Genomic DNA, 27,015 nt, shown 5'->3' on the forward strand with positions numbered 1-27,015 from the left:
ACATTAGTTTCATCTTTGTTAGGATTCATCATAAAGTAAAAAGCCTTAACTGCCTCTGAACCAAGATCATTAATTCATATTTTTAAGATATTTTGTTCCAAACTACACTGACAATTTAGACAAGTTGAATGCAATAGTCCTTATTAGAGGAGATGAAGACTAAATTATGCTCTCGGATATTCAAGGCCCCAATTTAAATCATCTATCCCTAAGAAATAATTTGTTAAATAAGCGTTACATATATTCTGAAAATCAGAAAAGTAAATGAGTCAACCCTTCTCTTATTAGCCACAGGAACCATCAGAATGAAGAAAGGAAGAGTAAGACAAATGTAAGTAAACAAGAAAACTCAAAAGAGAGCAACCGGAATTGAGGATAGTCAGTAAAATGATAACACATTACGGTATCATCTAAAGCAGAGAGTCTTGAAAATCAACAGGTCAACTAGAAATAAAAATAATTAAACCTAACTTTAGAAAGTTTAAAGTGATAAAATAATATTGTGAATTCAGACAGTGAAAAACAGCAGCTATATATGCAGAATAAATTGTTTTGAAAGCAGGGCCCTAGAAGGTATTGTAAGATCCCATATTTAAGAAAGCTGAAACTTTTAAAGTGGAGAGGAATAACAGGATTTTGAAATGTGTGGGGTCCTTTCAAAAAGGACTCCTGTGTAGCTGTGCCGAGCCACACGCATTTGCAAGCAGCACTTTTGAAGTGCCATGGCCCAGAGCATGTGAATGCTAATGAGGTGCTGATTATTCATTTCAGCCCCTTATTAACATTCTTCGATTTGACCATTAGCATGGCCATTTTGAAATTTTGGCCAAGTATGGCCACAGCCTAAGTGTTTTATCTTTACCTTTATTTTTCTTATAACTATTTGTCATTTTAATGTCCCATTACTTGTACTCATTTATATTCTCTCTTTTTCTCTCTTATTAGCTAAGCAATTTGTTTTATGGTTTTATCTAATCCACTGCATTCAAAACGAAGGGTCTGCTTATCGCTATGTGGGGTAACGAATTGTGAGGATATTATTTCCTTAAAGGAATAATGAACTCAGCGTATTTGTACTGTGTAGTATAGGGCTGGCCAGTACACAGGACATCACTTACATTTCTAGAAAGTCTGGGACTGGGAGTGTATTGGGGTACACTGTAGTAATTTTTAGAGTTAATAAAAGCCACGGGGTGGCAGGCTGACTGTTGCATACACAGAAAAAGCTGAGTGTAAATTACATGTTGGAATCTGTTGGTGAGCAGTCCATGTTGGACACTACAATAGAAAAGCATTGTAAAGGGCACCCCAGGTTGCATTGCTAAGGTGACGTAGATACTCATTAGTTTAGCTCACACCCTGGTATGTCAAACCCTCCCTTCTTCTCAATGCCAAAACACACTGCATCTCACAGACTTCATCTGGACAACTTATTTGAGTAATATGCTAATTAGTGAGAGCAAGGGAGGCAGAACTATGATGACAAAATTTACAGTTACTCATCATGATCCCTTTCTGCAAAATGGGTCTCACATTTAGATAATTCACTGGGGCTGCTCCATAGCTTAATTAATTAATATTTGTGATGTTTCCCATGACATTTTGACAAAAACTTGTCTATACAAGTGCAATAGTATTTCTGCCTTTGTGTTTTGTTTCCTCCAGATACCCTATGTCAGTCCAGATGAGTGGATGAGAACTCACTTTATTCAGTGAAAAGAAGAAAAGCAAATCTTCAGTGAAGTCCTCACCCAATGAAACTGTCTTGCCATTTGACCCTCTACAGAGGTTTTCTGCCAAATGAATATCTCAAATAACTAAATAAATACTCTAAGACAGTGGTTCCCAACCTGGAGTCAATGGGAGAAAAATCATCATACAAAACAAGTTTAAATAAATCACAAAGTTATAATCAATTATTATTTTTAACTTAAATATCTTCCAGTAATGTTATTAACTGCTGTGTGAAAATCTATGTTGTGGTTTCCTTTTTTCATTTAATGAACTATACAAAGCGGCTAGAATTGGCTGTTAAGGGGGGTGGGATCCATGAACGGTTTAGGAGGCAATAATAAGGGGTCCACGAACAGTTGAGGGATGATTGTGGGTCTGCACTAGTGAAAAGGTTTGGAACCACTGCTCTAAGAGTAGCTCTAGATCCCTAGGATGCCAGAGGTAGAAGAGAATAACCCAGAGAAAGAAAATTGACAAGAAATATACAAAAACCATTCTTCAGCATCTTCCTGTGCCAGTCATGATAGAGAGGAACTTAATCAGGACAGCTGGAGTAGTGGCACAGCCTGGAAAAGGGGTGGAGTCGGGGTGGTTGGAGTGGAGCAGGCTAGAGTGGGGTCTGCATCACGGGGGGTGCCCTGGGCCTTGTGCCCCCTCAGAACAGCCTTGATGGTCGGAGGTCAAAAGACTAAGGCTTTGTCTACATTACAGCTTTTAGTGACCACTATGTTGGCATAGCCATGTCACTAAAAGCCAGGCAGTGTAATAAACCTTTATCTGGTTTACTACAGAATTGTCTACCAGCATTGTTTTTGGCGTGAAATCCAGAATGCCAATTGATCTGGAATGAGTAACTGGTCTCTTTGGAATGGGAGAAATCCAATGGAGTATAATTTTTTGTGTGGCCATCATTACCACAAATTTCATTTTGACTGGCTGGCTGGAGAGTCTAACATTCCATAATAAGACTGGGATAGTCATCCAGCAATTCACATTTATTACTGACTTGATAAAATCTAATTATAGAACACATCAGCAGTTTAGGGTATCTGTACTGTTTCTGACAGTCTGCCCTGAGGTTGGCATTCACAGTTGTGAGTCACAACAGACAGTATAACAACATTCAGCAGCCAATTGCCGTATCTGTGGCACTTATTGTCAGGTTTTCAAAAGAACTCAGGACTCAACATACAGAGCTTTTCTGAAGAACCTGACCATCATGTAACTACTTGACTAAAAGTGGAGGACAAACAGAAGTGAACCACCAACACAGGATATTAGGTAGGTTAACATGGGAAAAGGAGAGTTCATTGACATTTTAGCCAGGAGATCTACAGGTGAAATACAAATGCTTTTATATTGACCTTTAATAGATAGACACAAATCACAACTCAAAATCATACACTTTCTTCTATTTTTTGTAAAGGTAGTACAGCACAAGATTATGTAACTTTGCTGAGATTTGTTCCACATACAAAATCCTGTGACCTCTTCCTTTACAGAATTTGAGACGCTGGTGGTTAATATTACCAGTCCTGATGCAGTTACTAAAACCAAGAAATAAATGGGCGGGGTATTATTTTACTTAGACAAGCATCTTAGAAATAACTTTGGTATATTTAGCAGTTCTCTCATTTTACTCAAGGAGGCTTCCCTTTATGACAGGCAATGTACTTTTGAAACTGCAATGAAAGGGGGAGAACAGAGAAAACACAAAAACTTTCTGTCGCCCAGTTTGTGGGAAGAAGGTCCACATACAGGAAACCGTAGCCACTTGCGTCAGTTTAGTGTGATATGAGTAACCCAAAGTTCCATACAATGAAGATGGAACACCATCTGTTCTACCACAGTTGATATATAATACAACAGCAATATTTAAGCAGAGATAAATGTACAAGGTTGGATGTCCCTGTTGCTGTTCCTTAGGTAACTGTACCTATCCCTGCCTCACATCTCCCCTCTCCTTGTCTGTCTCTTTTTCCCATTTTAGTTAGGATTCTTCTCTTCCATGCTGCTTGATTGCAGTTATCATTTCCTATAATAAGCATCACCATTGCTCACAGTACTTGGAAGCATCTATTACCAGGAACGTACTGCTCAGTTCCAGCTGTCCCAGGATACAGCATGCTCAGTACAAATGGATTCTTCGAAGGATTTTGCTGCCAAACTCTTATATATATAAATTGATCTTGTTTTTCAAACACTTACAGGTTGAACCTCTTTAGTCTGGCACTCTCTCGTCTGGCAAAATCCGTAATCTGGCATGATTTTAGTTAGCCAGATGTCCACTTACCAGGGGTGTGGCCAAGTTTCGTGTGGTCCCATAAAGTTTGTTTACAGCCACCAGTCCTGGTTCTCAGTGTTCTGTGCTGTTATTCAGCCGTAATTTACCGTCAAATGTCTTCTAAGAGCCCAGTAAGCAGTAGAAGTGTTGGTAATTCTGCTAAATGACATTAACCTTCCAGGGTCCAGTAAATTTTCTCATCTGGCACCAGTCTGGTCTTGAGGGTGCTGGATTAGAGAGGTTCAACCTGCACTTGGTCAAATTTGGCCAATTTTTACAAGAACAGTTATACGCATGTCCCTAGAAACATAGTCACCTCCTTTGCCAAATTTCAATTCCCTGCCGTCACGCATGAAGGTGATAGAGCTTTTAAACAGTTGTAAGAATTTTTTTAAATGGGGAGAATAATTTAATTTTCTCTAAACTTATTTTCAGAGATGGCTGAACCATCTTTTGATTAAACTTTCCAAAAAACACATCTTGACTCTGGCACTCAGGATGGAAAATTGGCTAAAGTTTTAAGTTTTACACAATCACAAATAGGGTGATAAAATGATAAATATTTGGCACCGTAATTATAGATAGCCCTACTAGCTCTCAGAAGTGAGGTGTGTGCAAATAAGAAGTGGGGAGCCACATCCACTTCCTTCTCCTAAAACCCCTCATCCCACAGCAATCACCTATGAAATGTCTCTCATCAGCACAACCTTCTAATACTATATGCTTCTCACCACCTTCTGCCTGCACATCCCTATGAATATTTGTAACAGCTTACTCTCCCCTTGCCCCCAGAAACATATCCTGGTCTGAAGCTCTACATAACCCTTTCCATTTCCAAGCCAGTAGTACAGGGACATCTCACTGTAGCTTGATGGTGCCTTAACTGGAACCCTTGAGAGAAAATTGAGGAAAGTTTTCTGGCCTGCAAATTTCCATCAGGCACATATTCAAAGGCCATAATGCAACAGAACTAAATAACTTGAGGACAAGCCAGAGAAGAATCCGAAAAGAAACACATAATGGCCTGAATCTATCCCTCTTGTGAACTGACTGACATCAAGTGTCCGTCTACACTAGCAACTAATTTGTAGTTAGGCACTACTTTGAAGTAGCCCGCAGAGAGACTACACACATTTTCCTTTACTTAGAAGTTAACTTCGAAGAAGGGAGCCCAACTTCGAGGTCTTTATTCCATTCCTAGGAATGGAGTAGTGCCATACTTCGAAGTTTAACTTCGAAGTCGGGTGTGTGTAGGGGCTTAACTTCGAAGTTGCACTTCAAAATAAGCAACTTCAAAGTTATTTTTGTAGTGTAGATACAGCCAAGAGAATTACAAGGGAGATGAATTAGGCCCATGATGTGACATTTATTAACTGGAAGTAGACAAGCCTAGACAGTGTTCATGCTATTTTTTTACATTTGAAAAGTTCCTGAGTTCCTCATCAGAAGAAATTTCCAGACATACAAGAATGTTTTCCTGATAAACATCTCTTACAGTCTTAATCATATTTAGATATACCTTTGCAATTTTGTTTGGTAAGGCAGAGTTGAAAATTGTATCAAATCCATACATTTGTTTTCTTTTTTTATTTTAAGATACCTCTATACCAATTCATTTTATGATGTTAATTAGGCTAACACTTGTAACTTTCTGATAGTAGGTTTTTGCAATCTCCTATTCATCTTTGACAGGTAATTTCTATAGCACTCAAAATGGTTGAAAGAGGAATACTCAAGAGGACCTTGTGTCATCAAAATTTAGTGCATTTATTACAGTTTTATTCAAATTATAGCCTTGTATTGCAAAGGTTTGAACTATGCCAACGTGGGAAAAAAATCACATAACAGAATATTTATTGGCCAACTATATTATATATTCTTTATTGTTATGAGATCTATGCTGATCCTTGACAACTCACTCAAAGGTTTATGGGAACAATATAAATGACCCATATTTCCAGACTTGTTCTAGAGTTATTGAAAGTATAGCTGGGAGGATGTTACTTCACCTGTTTCATTTACATTTTGACATGTGCCACTAAAAACTGCACTGTAAACTTTTGTTGTTAGGTGGCACCAAAAATGAAAAAAGAAAATATTTGGATAGAGTTGAGTGGATGATACTCCTTGTCCAGCTGAAACAAGGAGAAAAGATCATATTCAGATCTCTAAAATGACTATTTGATATTATGCAATATGTTTATTCTTTTGGCTACTTAGTTAACACATATTCCTTACAGCTATAGTGAAAGTCTGCCAGCAGTTAGCAGTAATATATTGTGATTGAGTCAAATCAATTAATTACCTAAGAAGAGCTGTTTAAGAAGTGCTGATTACAGACTTAACACTCTTCCACAGAGCTATGTGCGACATTCTTTGTACTGAAATTGTATTTGAACCTATATAGACGATATCTAATTACAAATGTGAAATAGTTCAGATTTGTAGACTAATGTGATCTACTTTCTAGAATGCCAACAAGTGTTAACTATTTGAAACTGTTTCCTAAACCAGATTTAAAAAAAAAAGTATCTGTACTTTATTTTAGGAAAATATGCATATCTACCTATGTTTTGTGATAACATTTGATGTCTGTGATATGGGTCAAGGGATTTGGGGCCTAAAAAGTATGAGAGTTTTAGTATTACAGTGTAGTGTATTGGAAGTCTAAATTCAATATTGTAATGGATGGGATCAGTGCACATATGGGATATGCGGTGCTTTAGGCATGGGATATGCATTTTCACCCAAGATATCAACTCACAGGTGCACATAGCAATTCTGGATGGTTGCCAGCCAGAGCCCAAGTTGATGAGAGATGTGGAGGCTGGTGAAAAAAGAATGGAAAGATGACTGAGAAAACAGGATGAAGAAAGAGATGAAGCAATCTGCTTTTTTTGAGTTGGTGATGAAGGTTGACAAGAAAATGTTTTGGTTGGCATATCAACACAACTAAAAAGTGTACTCCAGAGCTCAGAAGTTACCGGAGAACCTCTGTCAAACCTTTAGATTCTTACATATGGGAGGACAGTTCTGTTTTACAATAGGTGTGGAATGCAGCTGCAGCCAACCCTAGAGACACTGGGGTCTACCCCACAACAGCCATTAAGATGTTACATTCTCTGTAAGTTTAAACAACTACAGTTGTTAAATACTATTCCCGTCGTAATGCCAATGCTTCAAGAAGTCATTATGGATAGACTGAAGGAAAAGCAGCCTTAGCGCTGGCTGTGGTGGAGCTGGGATATTTGTAGGAATGTATTTTTTCGTTATAAACAGAGTTACAGATGGATTTGTGTGGTGAGAAAGCTGTGAACTCAAGAGAATGCAGAGGGTCTTAAAACATCCACTTTGTGTTTCTTTTTATTTTTCTATAAGTGGGTCTGAAACTGAACTTCTGGAGAGAGAGTACTCCTTTCCCCACCTGCTATCCAGTGGGCAATTTTCCCAGGATCCAGAATATGAGTTCTTCCATAGACATAAGCCTGTTAAATCTTCTCTGCCTAGCTTCCTATCAAAGCAGGCAAAATTGAATGTGAGCAGGCAACAAAGATTGTCCAGAGCAGAGTGTAAGGGTGAAAAAGGATCCCCCCGCCACTTGCATGCACAATATTGTCTCCAGTTTTGTTTATTAAACTTGTTTTCTACAAAAGCCTTAATAGCATAGCTATAATGGGCAAGAGGGTAATACCTTGTATTTTTCATCACCCAACATTCCCCAGGGATCTATGGTCAAACATTTAATGCCATTTTTTGATAGGTCCCTCTCTGAGGTAAGTAACAGAGGGATATAGTTTCTATGTGAAACTAAATAGGCAGACATGAGTTCCATATTCTATGTATATACCCAGAGTGGCCTAATGGTTTCTTTATTTTTTTGTCACACTTGTACCAATATTTGGCCTCACCAACAACGGAACACCAATGCAAGCCACCGAAATCCCTTTTTGGAGTAGGGTATCTCATTACTGAACAAAGCCAAGGCCAGTTCCTATTGGCATTCTTCCCTTTGTCACATTTCCTCTACCCATCACTGAACATTGGCCTTCTCTCAGCCACACCCTCCCTCTCTCCTTTATGGTCCATTCTTGCTGATTGACATACTTAATTTTCACCCTCATTTCCCTCAGCCACTGAAACTACAACTACCCGCTGACTTTGCACCAAGGATTTCTGCACTCCTCGCCATTCTGCTCTTGGCAATAGGACCCGTCATTCACCAGCCTGGGGTATGCTGAACTGTTAACAATGAGCTGTGATTCCCTCAGCTAGACTCCACCAGCCCATGCCACACTTCTGGTGCAGTGGATCAGCCTGTCAGACACAACCTGCGTAAAGGGTTCCTACATCAAAAATCTTTCTCTGTTCAAGAGGATGCAGTACACAGGAGGCCATGTCATCTGCATCATGCTGCTTCTCTTCATGCTTACTTTACAAACAAAGTCAACGAGTTAAAAAAAAAACCCTAACACTGAAACATAATTAAAAGTGTTAATCCTGATCCTCTGAATAAATACCACAGTACACTTTCTGGTGTGTTATCGTTGCTTTTGGTTCATTGGTTACTAATTCACTAATTCTGGTACCCCAGTCAGAAAGCCATTAGTGAGATTTCGCTGCAGCTGTTTCATCTTGGTCCAACAGCCTCTGTCACGTAACTGCAGACCTCAAATATGAATTTCAAGTAGCCACTGGCTTCACTTCTGGTTTTTATTTTTTTGTTTTTTTTAAATATCCCTCCAGGAACCCAGCTGCAATCTACAGAACTCTAAGGACATGCTGATAGCTTGTGCTTGCTTTATCCTATCATTCTGGCTTTGAATGAACCTGAAGCTCTACATGAAATACAAAGAATCTGAAAACATATGACTCAACAGCAGCTAGAAAGTCTATCAAAATGGGCATGGCTTGAACAGCTCAATCTATGTACTATACAGTTCTACCACTATAGTATTTGAATTTATCCAACTGTAAATTCATTCTCCATCAGCCTCTTTGTTTGTGTGGCAGAAAAAGAGGTTCAACCATCATAAAGAATTCCTAACTATAGGCGTGTCAAGGTTAGTAGTAACCAGTCTACTTGACAGTGATGGACACATATATAAGAGGAATTGTAATCCTAGGAGAAGGTTAAACCAAAGTTCTGCAGAGGTACACCTTTTGGTTCCCTTAAGGATTCTAAGATGGCTAGATGCAACAGTGATGCATGTGATAGAAATGATCAGATAAAGATACATACATAGATGAGCAATTAAGAAAATCAGTGAATGTGCTGTCAGCTGTTATAACTAATAAGTATAATTTTCTGTAAATGGCAGTAATACCTTCTCATGTATTCCAGTACATGGCTGATATATTGCTTGTTATTAAAGAATGAACAAGTATAAGAAAATAATTACAAACCCCCCTCTGGAATTCTTCAGATACTATCTGTAGTGCTTGCTGTTGTTGAATGAAATCTCCTTGGGAATATCCATAACCTGAATTTTCAGTCTCAGGAAAATGAAAAATATAAAGTTAGGTGACTGCCATCTGTCCCAAAATTGGCACAGATGCCTCAGTTTCCACAGATGTGTTCACAGACAGAGTCCAAAATGTATTTCAAGCTCTGTAATATCAAGTTTCAGTATCACTCGAGGATGTGGCCATGCTATAAGGAGTCAGATCTCATACTGACCACACTATTTTGCAGGACCAAAAATTTCAGCAAAAAAAGTTCTGATTTCCTCACTTCTCTCAGGGTTTTCATGGCAGCTAAGTTTGTCCCTGAGGTGAGGGGCTAGATGTTGACTGCAACTGGTCAGAGTGGCAGGTGCAAGACTGAGGACTGTTGATACCCCAATAAGGGGAGAAAGAAACCAGAGTTGTGAGCACTGCTAGACAGCAGTGTACTGAAGAGGGTTCCATGATCCTGGTAGCAATGCGGGTTCAAAGACAGAGGCAACAGACACCAGACAATGGAGAACAATGAGGACATGTGACACATAGCCAGAAGGGGGCCCTCTGCTGAGGGCTGAGCTATTTCTCAGTGTGACCAGCAGGAGTGGGAGTCACAAATTGTTACAATGTCATTCCACAAAAGTTTTTGATATTTGATATTTATGTGTCCTGATTTGGATCACAAACAAAAGACTGAAATATTAGAAAGTCCTGCAGGAAGGCTACTTCAGTTTCACTCAGTTCTATTCAGATTTGTACATACTACATTGTCTGGAACTAAATGCCTTATTTCTTTCTATTGTTTAAAATATTCAGAATAATAGGTAGAAATTAGAAATTTAGAAAACAAAAAATAATGAACTAGAATAAGTTCTTCACCAATTCTAATACATACTACAACATTAAAGTGACATTATTTTGAGGCAAAAGAGCTTATTGATATCAGAAAAGAAGTGTGACTCAAGACCAAGATATCATAGCCTTGCTTCTGAATTCTCTTGATTTTGTAGGAACGTATTAGATTGACAGTTATATTTTCATAATTTCTTTTATGTTTCACTATGGTTGAAATCCTAGACTCATGGGAGACAAGGTAAATTTTACCTTTGACTTCAATAAGGTCAGGACTTCTTTCTATAAGCTAGTTGTATATTATTTGCCAAAACATTTAACATTTTAATTATAAGTGCAGCGTGTAGTCAATTATGCAGATAATTTTAGCACTGTTAAAATTTTTATTGTAATACAATCTTTACAAATATTTCTTCCAGGAAAAGGATGCTCTTTTCATTTGTGTTTAATATGGTGACTTGAGTTCCTTTTTATATAGGTGCATTTTATATTCTATTTTTATCTGTAAGTTTATATCTGTGTATATATATAAAATACACAGATATAAACTTACTGATAAAAATAGAATATAAAATGCACCTATATAAAAAGGAACTCAAGTCATCATATTAAACACAAATGAAAAGAGCATCCTTTTCCTGGAAGAAATATTTGTAAAGATTGTATTACAGTAAAAATTTTAACAGTGCTAAAATTATCTGCATAATTGACTACACGCTGCACTTATAATTTTATTTTTAATTTAAATGAACAAATATCTTATAAGGGCCCATTCTATCCTCTATGGATTTGTCCCATAATTTCAGATAAAGAGTAAAATGAAAAGGACTGCCCATTCATAAATCAATATCTGGGATATAAATACACTGCATTGTCTTGAGGTCAGTACAAATGACTTAACAAGCCAAATATTTGCTTTATTTACACCTTCTCGGCAGAGCAATGGCTCTTCAGAGACTGAAAGTCTAGGTTGCCAACTTCTAAACATGTGACCACAGGTGAATCATCTGACAGCTCTGAGCTTCACTAAACCCAGCAGGAACTTGATGAAAAGCAAGTTGTTGCATGCTAGTCTGAATGTGAACACCATTTTCGTAATGGACTTAGTAAGGTTAAGTTGTATCCCCAGAAGTTTTTCCTCTCACTGTAAATTTATAAAAGACAACACTAAAAATGCATAATTATAGACATTTGCATTTTTGCATATCACAATGGCTTAGTGCACATATTTGATTGAAAACATCAAAATTTGAGCTCTTTTGATAACACAGCTACTCAGTCCCATGTTCTGTTGAAGGCATATCACAGAAATGTACTCATCATGAACAGGTCACAGATAGCCTGCATCCCTGAAGGAAATCTCATATTTCTCTCCCTAAGGCTACATAGTAACGCTATCATAAATTAGAGAATTTGCCATGGTTACCATTAATCCCCACCACCTCACACACATGCACATTTGAAATTAAATTACAGCTCATGCATTGTAAAATTATAAAAATTGTGTCCTACCTATGGTGGTAATAACTGTGCCAGCAAAGAAGAAGGAACTTCCCAAGTCCCAGTGGCTGATTTGAGATGTGTTTCTTAAAGGTATGATTCCTGCATTTATTGCTGCCACTACTTGCTGCAAGTTTAAAAAAGATACCTGTCAATATTCATGAAACAAGCCATGTTAACATACATTATGCAGTAGATTCACAAAGACAAAGCCACTTAGATGTAAGCAATAAAAAAGAGAGCAGCTATGTCTAGACTGCACATCTATCTCAAAATAATTTGTGCACAAAGCAAATTGCCTAAATTATTTTGAGATACCATATTTTGGATTTGGTGCCATCCAGATGATGGGTAGCAGGATTGCAATTCTGCGGTCGAAGTAGAAGCACTAGTTTGAGTGCAAGGCAAAGATGCAGAGCCTAAACATTGCCGTAGAGTGTTGCCATTGACTTTAATGAGTTCAGCTGTTAATCCTTGGAGTAAATCTCAAACATACAGGACCAACTTCTGCAGTCCTTGACTTCTACTGGAATTTTATTGCCACGGGACTCCACAGCTGGACCTCAGGGCATTGAGAGCTTGATCCATAGCCCACAAAAGTCAATGAGACTTCTATTGAATTCAGTGGGTTTTGGATCACCCTAACTAGAGACAATTACAGGTTCAGCCTCTCTAATCCAGAACCCTCTTGTCTGGCAACATCCATGATCTGGTATGATTTTAGTTAGCTGCAGGACCACTTATCATGGGAGTTTCCCATGGTCCCATAAAGTTTGTTTACAGCCACCAGTCCTGGTTCTCAGTGTTCTATACTGTTATTTAGCTGTAATTTACCCCTAACTGTCTTCTAAGAGACCAGTAAGTAGTGAAAGTCTTGGTAATGTATTACACAATATTGACCTCCCTTGGTCTGTCATATTCTCTCATCTGGCACTGATCAGGTCCTGAAAGTTCCGGAAGAGAGAGATTTAACCTACAGAATTAATAATTTGACTCTCTCTCTCTCTCTGTGTGCAGAAAAACACATTCCTTGAACACTTGAAATTTAGTTTCCCAGCTATTGTTCATATTTTTCACACCACTCTTGAAAGAGAAGCTGCTGAACTCTCTTTTATATTCAAATTCAACACAGTAACACATGGTTTGAACCGGGATGGGAATTTTCTAGGTCACTATAGCCGTGTCTACACGTGCACGCTACTTCAAAGTAGCAGCACTAACTTCGAAATAGCGCCCGTCCCGGCTACACACGCCAGGCGCTATTTCGAAGTTAACTTCGACGTTAGGCGGCGAGACGTCGAAGTCGCTAACCCCATGAGGGGATAGGAATAGCGCCCTACTTCGACGTTCAACGTCGAAGTAGGGCACATGTAGCCGATCCGTGTCCCGCAACTTCGAAATAGCGGGGTCCGCCATGGCGGCCATCAGCTGAGGGGTTGAGAGATGCTCTCTCTCCAGCCCCTGAGGGGCTCTATGGTCACCGTGGGCAGCAGCCCTTAGCACAGGGCTTCTGGCTGCTGCTGCGGCAGCTGGGGATCCATGCTGCAGGCACAGGGTCTGCAACCAGTTGTCAGCTCTGTGTATCTTGTGTTGTTTAGTGCAACTGTGTCTGGGAGGGGCCCTTTAAGGGAGTGGCTTGCTGTTGAGTCCGCCCTGTGACCCTGTCTGCAGCTGTGCCTGGCACCCTTATTTCGATGTGTGCTACTTTGGCATGTAGACGTTCCCTCGCAGCGCCTATTTCGATGTGGTGCCGTGCAACGTCGAAGTTGAACATCGACGTTGCCAGCCCTGGAGGACGTGTAGACGTTACTCATCGAAATAGCCTATTTCGATGTTGGCTTCATGTGTAGACGTAGCCTATAGGAGCTTGTTTGCATACTTGGCTTAATCTAATTCTTGACTCCCCCTGCCCCCTTCTGCCCCTCTACTCTCGGATTTGCTCACCTTGATTATTTTTTTTTCTGATTTGTCCACCTTGATTACTGTTTTTGGTTCTCTGTGCCTTAAATATTGAGCCTGTTCTGATATGGCTATGGTCTGACAAAGTGGGTCTGTCCACATAAGCTCACCTAATAAATTCTTCTGTTAGTCTTTAAAGTGCTACTTGACTGCTTTTTTGTTTCTTTTACTCCAATGAACTAGCTGCAAGTAAAGCAAGAAAGATGTGACTCCATTTTTCAAAGCAATGAACCAGATCATCCCATCAGTTGTGAAGGAGAAATTACCATGTATATTAATAGGAAAGTCTGTTTTAAAATGCTGGTATACAATTTCCTAGAGTAATTTTATGTCAAATAAATTCCACTTAATTAAGAACATTCAGAGAGGATAGAAAGTATAAAAATTAAATATCTTTCTTTGAATTATAAGGTTATTAAATCTTCAATATGATAATCACAAATTCAGAATTAACTATAATGCAATAATTATCCATACAAGTAGACCTCTAGATTTATACTATTACATACGTAATATGGATAATTATTGAAAATTCATTTCTCAAGCACATCAGTTCTGGTAATGGAGATGAATGAGCACAATTTTTATGAAATTTACATTTTCACAAAACATTTTCACATCCTGCAGAATCATGTCATGGAGATTTATCTTAACACAAAAATGCCCCTGTTAGCAGTCTCTAGTACAGACACATACCAATATTTTTGTTATTTTTAAATATCAAGAACTAACGGTATTTTATAGCTTATAAAATTGTTTTATAAAATATAAATTAATGGTGTTTTCTCTAACATTCACTTAAAACAAATTTTACAAGTGATCATTATAACAGTAATTGGGATTTCAAAAACTAGCAAAGAGGAATGCCATATTGGAAGGAATGTTTTGCACACCCAAGGCCTAAGAGCAGGTATTGTGACCTAAAATATTCCAAATACTTTTTCTGGAACAGCAATCCATGTGAACACTCTTTCAGTGACCTTATTCCAGATTCATACAAAGTAAATTAATTATTCCAGAATAAAATCACTATTTGTTTTCAAACATAGCATACACACACAGGGGAATTATTCTCAAATAGAACATTAATAAAACTAAAACTATTCTTGAATAGCAACGTCAATCAAATCTTCCTCCAAAGATAAGATCTTAGAGCCAGCATGTTCAGCTTACTACTTTCAATGGTCAGTTGCTTGAGTGGTAGGTATTAAGAAGCCCTAGAATTGCAACTATATGTCTTGAAGTTTTAAAATACGAAAGCAGTTTGTTCCAGTCTCTTTCTCTGGGCAGCAAAGTTAGGCTGATTGGTTTATAATTCCCCAGGTCCATCTTTTTGTTTCTCTTTTTTTTTTTAAATAGCTATTTTCACATTGTAAATATATCAGGTAACAAAAATTAGAGTTCAGTCTTGGATTGGATCTGAACACAGCCCTGTGTACACCAGTACATCCTACATCTAATAATGATGAGTGCACATGGTATTGATCACTGTTTAAATGTTAGTATAGAAAGACAAATTATTTCAATCTACATATCAAAAGGATCTGTTATACTAATTTAATTATACAATAATACTGCCATACAAATACTTTGTTGTACTACATTCAGTAAGCCTACAGGCCACACTTAAAGGTGTAGCACAGTTCATCTCAATGTGGAGGCATTTTGATCAGAAATATTTGCTCCCTAGTGTGCATGTTCTGGGTTAAAGCAATATGTCAAAACACACTTATGGAACTATTAGGCGATAACTACACTAGAAGCATCTGTCGACAGAAGTCACTGTCAACCTGGAAATCTTGACAGACCCTCTGTCAACAGATTGCATCTACACACAACTTGCTCTGTCGACAGAGAACTGCCAGACTGCACTGCCCCCTGGTGCCAGGAAGTGGAATGGGAACTCTCCAAAGAGGCCAGCCCCACAACCAGAAGTCATCTCCGTGGACAGAAGTGTCCACACAGCACTTCTGTACTTCTGTCAACAGTACTCTGTTGACAGATTGTTATGTCTCAAATTTTTGAGGGATAATACTGTTGAGGCAAATGCAGATTTCCATCGAGACTGTCGACTGAATGCTTTATGTGCGCAGACGCTCCCTGAGTTATATCGATAGAAGCCCGTTCTGTCGACAAAACTCTCTAGTATGGACACAGCCTGAATGTTTTTTCTGGTTCTTTTGCATTGCAGTAACAGTGTACAGAGCAATGAACACATTTTTATGCAGTGTTTCCAAGACTGATCTTTCTAATGTGATAGATGCAAAATGTTTTTTGCATGTTATGTTGTCGGAAATGTTTTTAGATTACAGTACATCATTCTTTGTTATATATAAGGTCTGTTTAGATGTAATATACAAGGACACATTAATACCATTAATGTCACAGCTACGGTACACTGCAGTTGATCAACACATTAACAGATCTCTCCCTTGGGCAAAAGGGTATAGTTTGAATGTGTTTTTAGTCACAAAAAGAAAAGAGATGCTTGTCAGAGGCTCTATTATGCACATTTTAAATTTTAAAATTTCTGCATCTTTGTACTTTCTTCCATGCTATCCTTCATGTTTGTCAGAACATCATTGTAAATATTTGCAAATCTCCGTGAGTGTCTACTTTCAAATCCCTCCTTAAAATGATTTTTTGCTGTGATGTCTACAAAAAACCTGACAATAGTTAGGCTGTTGGTATGCCAAGACCATGGGCAATGATGCAGGCAAGTATTGTCTCATTGTTTCCTTGTCCTTGCATGCCTGTCTGTCTATCTGCCTCCATCTATTGTCTCTTTATATATATAGTGTGGATACTATCTGGGGCAGGGGCTATCATTTTGTGTTCAAAGCTTAGCTAATGAAGTCCCGGTCCATTACTAAGGGTCCTCAGTGCTACAGCAATACAAACAATAAATAATAATATCTCCAGTTGACATAAATTCACATAGTTCCCTTAATTTCAGAAATAGGGGTATGGTTCAAAGCATTCATTGTAGTCTTCGACCTCCCTCTTTTTAATGCCTCTGCTTGATGAACTACAAAGTTACCTAGAACCATGGTTCCCAAACATTTTAGTAGTTAGAAATACTCCGGCTTTTCAGAACAAAACACAGTATTTTTTTTACTGATGCAGGACACCAGATTCAAGAGTTCAAGAGACTAGATTCAACAGGCACACTAGATTTTTGACTTTTTTATTACTTTATTTTTTCAAATACATGATGCATGCTGAATTATGAAATCCTGTCTAATGCAGGTTCTTTCAAACTGTAACTTGAAAATATGGATTTCTGGCATATTTGGACACAGTTTAAGATTTTACCAACAATCATAGGCCTGGTTCAAGCTGCATAGGTGCACAATGATTGGTTGAATCTCTGATACCACCAGGCATAAGTCAGTTTTCAAGTTTAAACTATTTCTCAGTTTAATTTTTACAGAAATCATTGCTGAAATTCCAGACTCACAGAGACAACTGAAAGCAACATTTCATAGCTTTATCAATGAGCTCTCCATATTCTCCTTCAACAGAAATCCAGAATTCCTGACTTTCTAGATTTAAATACTTGGTCTTCAGCGTGGAATCACTTGATAAATTTAAGGCTTTGTCTACATTAAAGCGTAATGTTGATTTTAAGGCACTTAGCTTGATTTTAAAAATGTGACTGTCTTCACTGCAAGTACCATTAGATTGAATTTAAGAGGCGCTAAGGTCAACTTCCTCATGCCACCCCTCCGAGGTGGCATAACACCAAGTTTGATTTTAAAAGGTCAAATTATTGCTAATGTGGAAACAGTGTTATTTTAAATTGATTTTATTGGCCTCCAGAGGTATTCCACAATGCCCCATATGTGTCCATTCTGACTGCTGTCACCTTCACTGCTCTCCAGGTGTTCAGGAAGTACATAACAGGAAGCCCAGAAATTTGAATTCATTTTCTTTCTAGACAGAATGGATAGCACACCTCAGGAGTTATCACATCTAGCCATCATGAGTTCTCAGGGTTCTAGTTCTGATCAGCATTCTCAGGGTCACAAAAGAGTCATAGCATGGAGCCATCAGGAGATGCAGGATTTCATTTCTGTGTGGGGTGATGAAGCTGTGCTCAGCAAACTGTGGACCACCAAAAGACATACAAACATGTATGGGAAGATCTCCTGGAGCATGATGGAGAAATAGTACACCAGGGACACTGAGCAATGCTAGGTCAAAATTAAGGAGCTCACGCAGACTTATCAGAAGGTGAAAGAAGCCAACAGGTGATCTGGGTCATCTTCCAAAACATGCCGCTTTTATAAGCAGCTTGATGCACTTCAAGAGAAGGAACCAACCATTGTCACCAAGACTCCTCAGGAAACAATACTTGGCCCTCCAATGAGAGCAGCAAGTGTGAGGAGATGGAGGTTTATGAAGAGGAAGACACCGGTCAGCAAGCAATTCAGAAGGTGGCTGAGGAAGATGATCCTGCCAGCAGCCAGGAACTCGTCATCATCCTGGAGAAAGTCCTCTCATCATCGCAGGATGCTCCAGAGTTCAGCAATGCTGGAGAGGGCTCTTCTGGTGAGTGTAGTTTTTAAACTGCTACAAGCAGGTTGCAGCTGGGTTGGGGTAGAGGGTTACTTCTGTTAAGCATATTTTTTAAACTGCTACAAGTGGGATGTGGGTGGGCTGAGGGTGATCTGCACATCTGCAGCCCTGGGCCCCTAGAACAGCTTGTTAATATTTCTGGGGATGGAGTGCTTATCCTTTATGGAAATCTCCATAAAGGTCTCAGCCAGGTACTCTTTTATTTTTCTCATGAGGTTTTTGAAGAGCCCTGATTTATTTCAGCTTCCATGATAGCATGCCTTGCCACGACAAGTCACCAGTAAGTAATCTAGCATCATGGCACCACAGAGCATTCTTCCAAATTTTCCAGCCCTGTGTCAACAGAGTATGAATTTTTTTTCTTTTTTTTTCCTCCTCTATGTTATTCTTAGGAGGCTGATATCTCTTTTTGCAACCTAGAAGAATCATGGGAAATTTCATAAAAGTTTGACCTTTATGAAAACATTATCACACTGCTACCTAGCCATTTAAATTTCCCAGGACAGCCCTACAGCACCACATGGCTGGCAGTCTCTACATCTCTCTCATCCTCCATGTGGCTGGCATGCTCTCCTGGCCCCCTTTCCTCCCACTATGCAGCTGGAGGGCTTCCTGGATTCCTCCCACAGACACACACAACCACATGGCTGCAAAGGATTTATAAGACACCACCGAGAAAGTTTTTTCTGAGCTTTACATTTTATAGGGCTTTGTTTCAAAACCCTGCCTCCCTGCTTTAGTCACCAGGATCTTACGATGTCCACAATGAAATGGTCTGGAGAAGTTGCAGCTTCTGTTCTGCAGAAGTAGATTCACTGTCATCTTCAAGAAGCCAAAAGTGGCCTGGGAAAACAAAAGTTGCAGTGATTGTCAAACAGACACCCATTCATTGTGTGGGTCTGTGCATTGCCACATTTAAAATATGGTATCAAAATTTTGACTTTGACTGTCTTCAACAAGCAGCATGAGTAGAGTTGAAAAGGTCTGTGTGATTTGATGGAGGAAATGAGCAAAGCAAGAATTCATCCTGCAGCAACTGCAAGAGGCCCCGAAGAAGTGAGCCCAGAGCTATTGCTGATAGAAAGTGGACCCAGCAGTGGTGGAGAAGCATGCTCCAGCACAAAACCCAAGATTCAGCAGAGCTCCTGGAGGCTGTCAAGGAGCAGACCAACATCCTCCAGTCCATGCTCGCACTGCAGAGGGCCAATCACCACAGAACACACAGTTATGCAGCCACCTCACCCTATTGACCGGCCTCCCCCTCAATGTTCCTCAACCCCCCCTCTCTTGTGGATGGGAAGGCAAAGACAATCTTGTGGTCCACACCCAAGACCACTCCACACTGCAAAAGGCTCACATGCCCTCACACATGACAGCAAGAATCCATTTCTTCCCCTGCCTTATCCTTCACCCACCCCCAAAAATGCTGTTGTGAAAACCATAGTGTTGTTTATTGATTAACAGGGGTGGGGTGCAGTTGGAGGTGTTTTCATAAAGGTCAAACATACATCATTGGTGGGGGTATCACAATAGTTAAGTGCAGCAGATTCATGTGGCTGTCTGCTCATTCACAGAACTATTTTTCAAAGCATCCTTGATTTTCATAGCGTCTGTCTGAGGATTGTTGATTGCCCCTGTGTCCGGCTGTTCATAAGCACTGCCCAGAGCATCTGCCTCTGCCACCCAGGCTGACATGACATTTCCCCCCTCCCCCATTTGCTTCACAAATATTATGGCGAATACAGCAAGCTGAAACCATGGTGGGGATGTTGGCTTTGCAGCAGTCCAAATGGGTCAAAAGGCACCTGTATCTGGCTTTTAAATAGTCAAAGGCACACTCCACCACCATTCTGCATTTGCTCAGCCTCTAGGTGGGGTGCTCCTTGCTGTGGTCCCAGCTGCCTGTGTATGGCTTCATGAATCAAGGGAACAGAGAGTAAACAGGGTCATGCAATAACACTAATGGCATCTCCACAGCTCCAATCTTGATTTTCTGGAGTGAGAAGAAAGTCCCATCCTGGAGCTTTCTGTAGAGACCTGAATTTCTAAAGATGGATGCATCATGCACCTTTCCCAACCATCCCATGTAGATGTTGGTGAAACAAACTTTGTAATCCACCAATGCCTGCAACACCATGGAGAAGTTGCAGTGTATGTATTCTGAGGCCAGGTGGTCTGGGGCCAGGGTGGGGATGTGTTTTCCTTTGCCCCACTGCAGTTAGGAAACCCTATGGCAACAAAGCCATCCACTCTGTCCTGCACATCTCCCAGAGCCATGTTTTTTCACAGCAAATGGGCATTGATTGCCTGGTCTACCTCGATCACGACAGCCCCACTGTAGATCTGCCCACCACGAATTGTTTTCCCACTGATTGGCAGCTGTCTGGCATTGCAAACTTCTACAGAGCAATTGCAACTCACTTGTGAACTGCCAAAGCAGGTCTTATTTTGGTATCACAGTGCTCAGGGCAGGGGATAGCAAATCACAAAGTTCCATGAAAGTGGCCTTGCACATGAAGTTATGCAGCCACTGCTGGTCATCCCAGAACTCCAAAACAATGCAATCCCAGCAATGTGTGCTTGTTTCATGTCTCCAGAACAGGCACTCCATTGCATCCAGGACAACCAGCAGCTGTGCATTCCTGGTCCCCAGCATTTCAGTGTGGTCCAAATCAATGTCCACATTCTCCTCATCTTCCCACTTGCTTTGTCTAATAAAATACCACATGATTTTTCAGGTAGTGGCCATAACACACTGGACAATGGCTCTAAGCTGTTCAGGATCCATTTTAGCCCTGTGCAGTGGTGTGAGCTTGGGGCAGGCTTTGGAAAAATGGCACAAAATTCCTTGGGCCATTTGTTTTCCAAAGGCAGGGCCATGAACTCTGGGATGATTACATCGGCACCCACAAGCATTTGCAGTGCATTTTTCCCATAACACACTGGGACAAAAAGCCATAACGCAACAGGGCTGCAGGCACGGTGGGATAGGTACCCACAATGCTTTGCTGACACAGTTGAACCTAGCTAAGACAACAGAGACACACTACGTCAACTTTCTGGACATGAGTGGACACACTTTCGACTTTATAAAATCTAGGCTATGTCTACACTAGCCAAAGTAGCCAAATGGCCATTTCAAAATTTACTAATGAAGCGCTGAAATACACATTCAATGCTTCATTAGCATGCTGGTGGCTCCAGCACTTCGAAATTGACGTGGCTTGCTGCCGCGCGGCTTGTCCAGAGAGGGCTCCTTTTCAAAAGGACCCCAGCTACTTCGAAGGGCCCTTATTACTATGAGCAGATGGGAATAAGGGAACTTCGAAGTAGGCGGGGTCCTTTCGAAAAGGAGCCCCGTCTGGATGAGCCGCGTGGTGGTGAGCCACGTCAATTTCGAAGTGCCGCGGCTGCCCGCATGCTAATGAGGCGCTGAATATGTATTTCAGTGCTTCATTAGTAAACTTTGAAATGGCCATTTGCATGGCCATTTTGAAGTCTTTGGCTCGTGTAGACACGGCCCTAGTGTTACAAAGTCATCTTCAATAAATTCAACTTTATTTTACAGTGTAGACATAGCCTATGAGACTTCCTGAGTCCAGGTACACAATATTGGAATGGAATCAACTCTTACCAAGAATGGATTTAGAATCCAGTTGGTATCTGCATATGTATGATTAATGCCAAGAAAATGTTAATCAAAATGGGAACACAAGCCGGACAAATTAGTTAATCTTTGGTCTTTAATGGTATTTTGATTATTTTCACTATGTTCTTTAAAAGCTCTGATAATGCTAGAAATATCTCTATAACTCCCTCTCAACATGATATCACCACAAAGTTCCTTCATGAATCATTTGATGTTTTCTTTTATATCTGGTATATTTGTACTCTTTGAAGTGTTAGGTTCAGTGCATTCAATTTGCCAAATGTGTCCATTAGGTAAGCTAACATGGTCAAGAAGTCCACACTTCATATGCAATTTAGAAGGCCTGTCTTCCCGAGTGGGAAATTCTCATTTCATCCTGCAAGTCCAAAGGAGTTGTAATGCTTTCCCACAAGGCCACCACCAGAGCTCAGAGTGAAATGGAAGCTGCGTGCTCAGAATTCAACTATTTACACGGCACATAAAAACAATGTGTGTCCACTGTTTGGGATTTACAACTTTAACAATTGTAATAACAGTTTTAAAGGCCTTGTGTACTTCAGTCTGCAACTTCTGTGATGCCAAAGCTTGGCACTGAGCTATGAAGTGTATCCAGACTGCTGCGGATCCCACTTTATTTGTGCTGCACCTCCACTGTTCTTTCTGCTCATAACTGCTTCCTCGTCAATGCTTCTTTCCCACATGCATAGCCCAGCTATAACTTTCCTCTGCTATCAATTTATTAAGGATCTTGAATATTTGCTCAGTGCTTGTTTGGGTTGGGATTTTTTTTTCAAAATAAAAGGTCTTCAACTATTGTGCCAGCTTTGACAAATTTCTCATAGTACAGAAGCTGAGTTAGGTTGGCTTTATGTGTAGATTCATCAAGCTGCTGGGCAAAATATTGTCTCCCCATTTCTCAGTCCATCAGCTTGGTCTATCAGGGACATTTTCTCCAAGATCAGCAGTGCATCAAGAGATGGTATAATGTGACATAGGAATGGTTTGCAGCATCACGGCTGCTTGTTAGCTAGTTATAATTCTATAAATCTACTATTGCTAGAAATAGACACATCTTGCCTACGGTGTGTGTCTATTTGCAATTTGCGTGGAAACAACTATTTCTTTAGATATGTCCTTTTTCATTCCCAAGCAGGTATTCCCCCATGAACCATTTTTGGCTCACCAAGGCTACGTCTACACGTGCAGCCAACATCGAAATAGTCTATTTCGATGAATAACGTCTACACATCCTCCAGGGCCAGCAACGTCGATGTTCAACTTCGACGTTGCTCAGCCCAACATCGAAATAGGCGCAGCGAGGGAATGTCTACACGTCAAAGTAGCACACATCGAAATAGGGATGCCAGGCACAGCTGCAGACAGGGTCACAGGGCGGACTCAACAGCAAGCCGCTCCCTTAAAGGGCCCCTCCCAGACACAGTTGCACTAAACAACACAAGATACACAGAGCTGACAACTGGTTGCAGACCCTGTGCCTGCAGCATAGATCCCCAGCTGCCGCAGAAGCAGCCAGAAGCCCTGGGCTAAGGGCTGCTGCCCACGGTGACCATAGAGCCCCGCAGGGGCTGGAGAGAGAGCATCTCTCAACCCCCCAGCTGATGGCCGCCATGGAGGACCCAGCAATTTCGACGTTGCGGGACGTGGATCGTCTACACGGTCCCTACTTCGACGTTGAACGTCGAAGTAGGGCGCTATTCCTATCTCCTCATGAGGTTAGCGACTTCGACGTCTCTCCGCCTAACATCGAAGTAAACTTCGAAATAGCGCCCGATGCGTGTAGACGCTACGGGCGCTATTTCGAAGTTGGTGCCGCTACTTCGAAGTAGCGTGCACGTGTAGACGCAGCTCAAGAGGGTTAGGGCTGACGGTATGGAAGGCACTGACCTAAGATACTGGTATACAACTCACATTTATTTCACCAGGGACAGGATTTCACCCTTAATGTACAAATAGCATATTATTTATTGACAATGCCTATTTATCTTTGATTGTCTTCCACTTTATTTGTCAGTTTTCTGCCTTTCCTCTTGACTGCTGCCTTGCTGTAAAAACAGTGAAAGCACAGCTTTTTCATTTGTCACAAGTTTGGTGAGAAACTGCCATCTATGCTTACAATTTTTTCCTGTCACCTTTGCCCTTCATTGGCACAGTTCTACTCATCCTGAAGCGTAACTAAGTCTGTGTATTTCTAGTGATGCTGCATCACTTTCCTTTAGCCTGAAAAAGTTAAAATCATGGAATTTTGGTAAAATCTGAACTTTTATCATCACTGACTCAAATTTATTCTATTCAGCCTCTTGTGATAGTTTACAAGGTTTTAACACAGACATTGCTGGACTTCACTTTACTACTATAAAATAAATTGCAAAATGTGACCAGCTTAGTAGACTAAATTATTTTTGTGTATTATTAAAATTCAAATTCTGACAACACACCCCTGGTCCAGTGCCTATAAGCTACTCAACAACAGCTAGGCAATTGGTCTGCTGACATGTCCACTTGTCAAGCTCATTAGGACTGTTTCTCTATTCACCTTTCCTTCCCTCATTTATTTATTTATTTATCCATCTATTATTATCTCATCATATGGTACAGATAAATTGTGAACTGATTAGAACAGGGCCCTGACAGTATGTTATGTTTGTGTATACTGCCTAGCACTTCAAAATATTACAATAATACATATTATATTATTAATTATTATTATTTAGAAAAATAGTAGTTCACAACAAAATAACCCTTTAATTCTTTTTTCATGGTTCCACTATGCTCTACTTCTTGGCAGTAAAGAGAACTGAGGTAAAATTTTCCAAGTGTCTAAGTGACGTAGAACCCTCACACACGCTTTCACAAGTAATCTAACCACCTTAGCAGTGTATGTGAGTCGCCGAACACCTAAGCGGTGCCTATGCAACTTTTGAAAATAGGACTTAGGCTTCTAAATCAATACGATTTTTTTTTTAAATTTTCACCTGAAAACTCAGTGTGTAGCTCTTTTGCTTAAAGTAAAAGCAGTGCCAAAACAAAGCCCCATCGACTCTGCATACACTTTTAAATTCAGCATCAACTTTGAATTCCCCTTGTAATTTTAGAAACTTCTTTGTTGCAAATACATTGCATAATCGTTAATGTGTGGTTTTCACACTGTACCACATATAGGAGTCTGTACCTAGTGGCTACCTAAGGTTCACCTGGTAGATTACCATACACAGTTGTGTTAATTTATTGCTAAAACTAGAGACAAAGTCTCTGCCTTCCAAAGCAGCAAGTTCCTCCTCTACTAATGCAAGACAACTTTCCTAGTTCCAGAGTACCAGCTAAATTGTATCTTCAGTAAGCCATGCCTATTTGCATTTATCTGCTGTAGCTGCTATGCTTTTATGAAATGATGTAGTATATAAACATGAGTACTCATCACAAACAAACTGTAACTATAAACAATACAGCTCTACTCTAGCATTGCACTAGTCTGGCTGAATGGTTAACTCCTTAACTACCTATCCAGAGATAAATGTGAAACCATCTTAAAATATCTTTCTGATTAAATAGAGAAAACATACTGTTTTGTTCCCACTGATATGTCAGCAATCAAAAGGAGCTCATGTTCCCTGGCAGTATATAAACAAGCTATCCAATCCACAGCTCCAAAGCTAATCACTAACCAGACCCAGGGATTTTAGCCGCAGTTTGGATTCAGCAAGAGGATCCCCTCAGAATAGACTGGCAACCAGAAATAGGGACTGGACAAAACTGTTGAGAAGGATATTTTATAGAAGATCAAATCCAAAATCTGCTATAATTTAAATTCCACTGTATTACGGTGTTGTGCATCGGTATATGGCCAGAGAGGGCATGTTTGACAATGGAATGAAGCAGATAATAGCCTCCGAAGCCTATTTTTAGCAAAAATGACAGGATGCAAGACAGGATCTAGGAAAAGAGGAGTCACATGGATGGAAACTAGGGAACAAGAGAAGGTAGAGAAACACAAGGTGAAAAATAGAAATAGATCACAATTCAACAAGGTAGGACAATTAATGTGGTTACAGTTGTAACCACTGAAGTGCTTTGATTATCAAAGGCACGCATGGTGGGTGGAGACACAAAGTGCAATACCTGGGCTTCTGCGTGTAAACAGCCTTAAATGAGACACCCCAAATTGTTCCCAACAGTCTATAAAAAAAAAGGATATGTCCCCTTGACATTTGCCTTTCCTCATGATTGTCAAATCTCAAGTGCTCCAGATTAGCCTTGTATAGAAAAGAGCCAAAGCAATCACAGTTTAAATCGCCAAAAAATATGCTGCAGCATCAGATTTTTATAGGCAATGTCCTTCAAGGTTTTCAAGCTTGGAACGATTTTGAAGCATAAACACCTGCTGCTTTCAAGTTGGGAACCAGCCAGACCCTAGTGTGTTCTTTTGTGTGGGGTGGAGCTATAAATGTTAACTACCACCCACCTTAAATGCCCTGGAAAAAGAACAGTGCCTATATGGGCACTATAGAAAATAGTATATCCCACAGAAAGGGTGCCCTTGATTTTGTGGGTGAAGGATATTAAAACTGATCACATTTTAATAAATGAAGTTTATAAACCTCAGACTTACAAAGTATATTTAAGGACCAAGACAAACTGTGTCTCAATCAGTGATATATTGTGCTCTCTCCAGAAATGACACAGCAAGAAACTTTTTAAGCTTTGTAATACCTGAGGGGGGGGAAAGAAATCCTATTTAATCATTTTAACTGCATAATAATTTTCTACTGAAGCTGAGAGGTTGCATCTGAAGGAGCCTTTCTTGCTAAAATTAAACACCCTCCAGAAAATGCAACAGCATTTGGTTCCTAAGACTAAGAATCAAATTGTGAAACATTTTATGGGGGGGGCAGAAAGTCAATTAAGGGTGAGCTGTGGTGTAATGTAAAATATAGTTTAGTTGCAGATAATTACAAAGGGGAGTAAAAACAGCTAAAATAAGTTCTTAATAGTCAGATTT

At 39.9% G+C, this 27,015-nt stretch overlaps 1 protein-coding gene across 1 annotated transcript in view; it reads right to left on the bottom strand.

Moving 5' to 3' along the window:
* KCNK2 (potassium two pore domain channel subfamily K member 2) overlaps positions 1–27,015 on the bottom strand; it is a 135,669-nt gene that overhangs the window by 92,981 nt on the left and 15,673 nt on the right. Inside the window, exon 3 of the mRNA XM_074988411.1 lies at positions 11,822–11,936. Coding sequence (XP_074844512.1) covers positions 11,822–11,936 — 115 coding nt within the window. The remainder of the gene's footprint in view (positions 1–11,821; positions 11,937–27,015) is intronic.

The sequence above is a fragment of the Carettochelys insculpta genome, chromosome 3, assembly GCF_033958435.1.
Source record: "Carettochelys insculpta isolate YL-2023 chromosome 3, ASM3395843v1, whole genome shotgun sequence".
NCBI classification, from domain to species: domain Eukaryota; kingdom Metazoa; phylum Chordata; order Testudines; family Carettochelyidae; genus Carettochelys; species Carettochelys insculpta.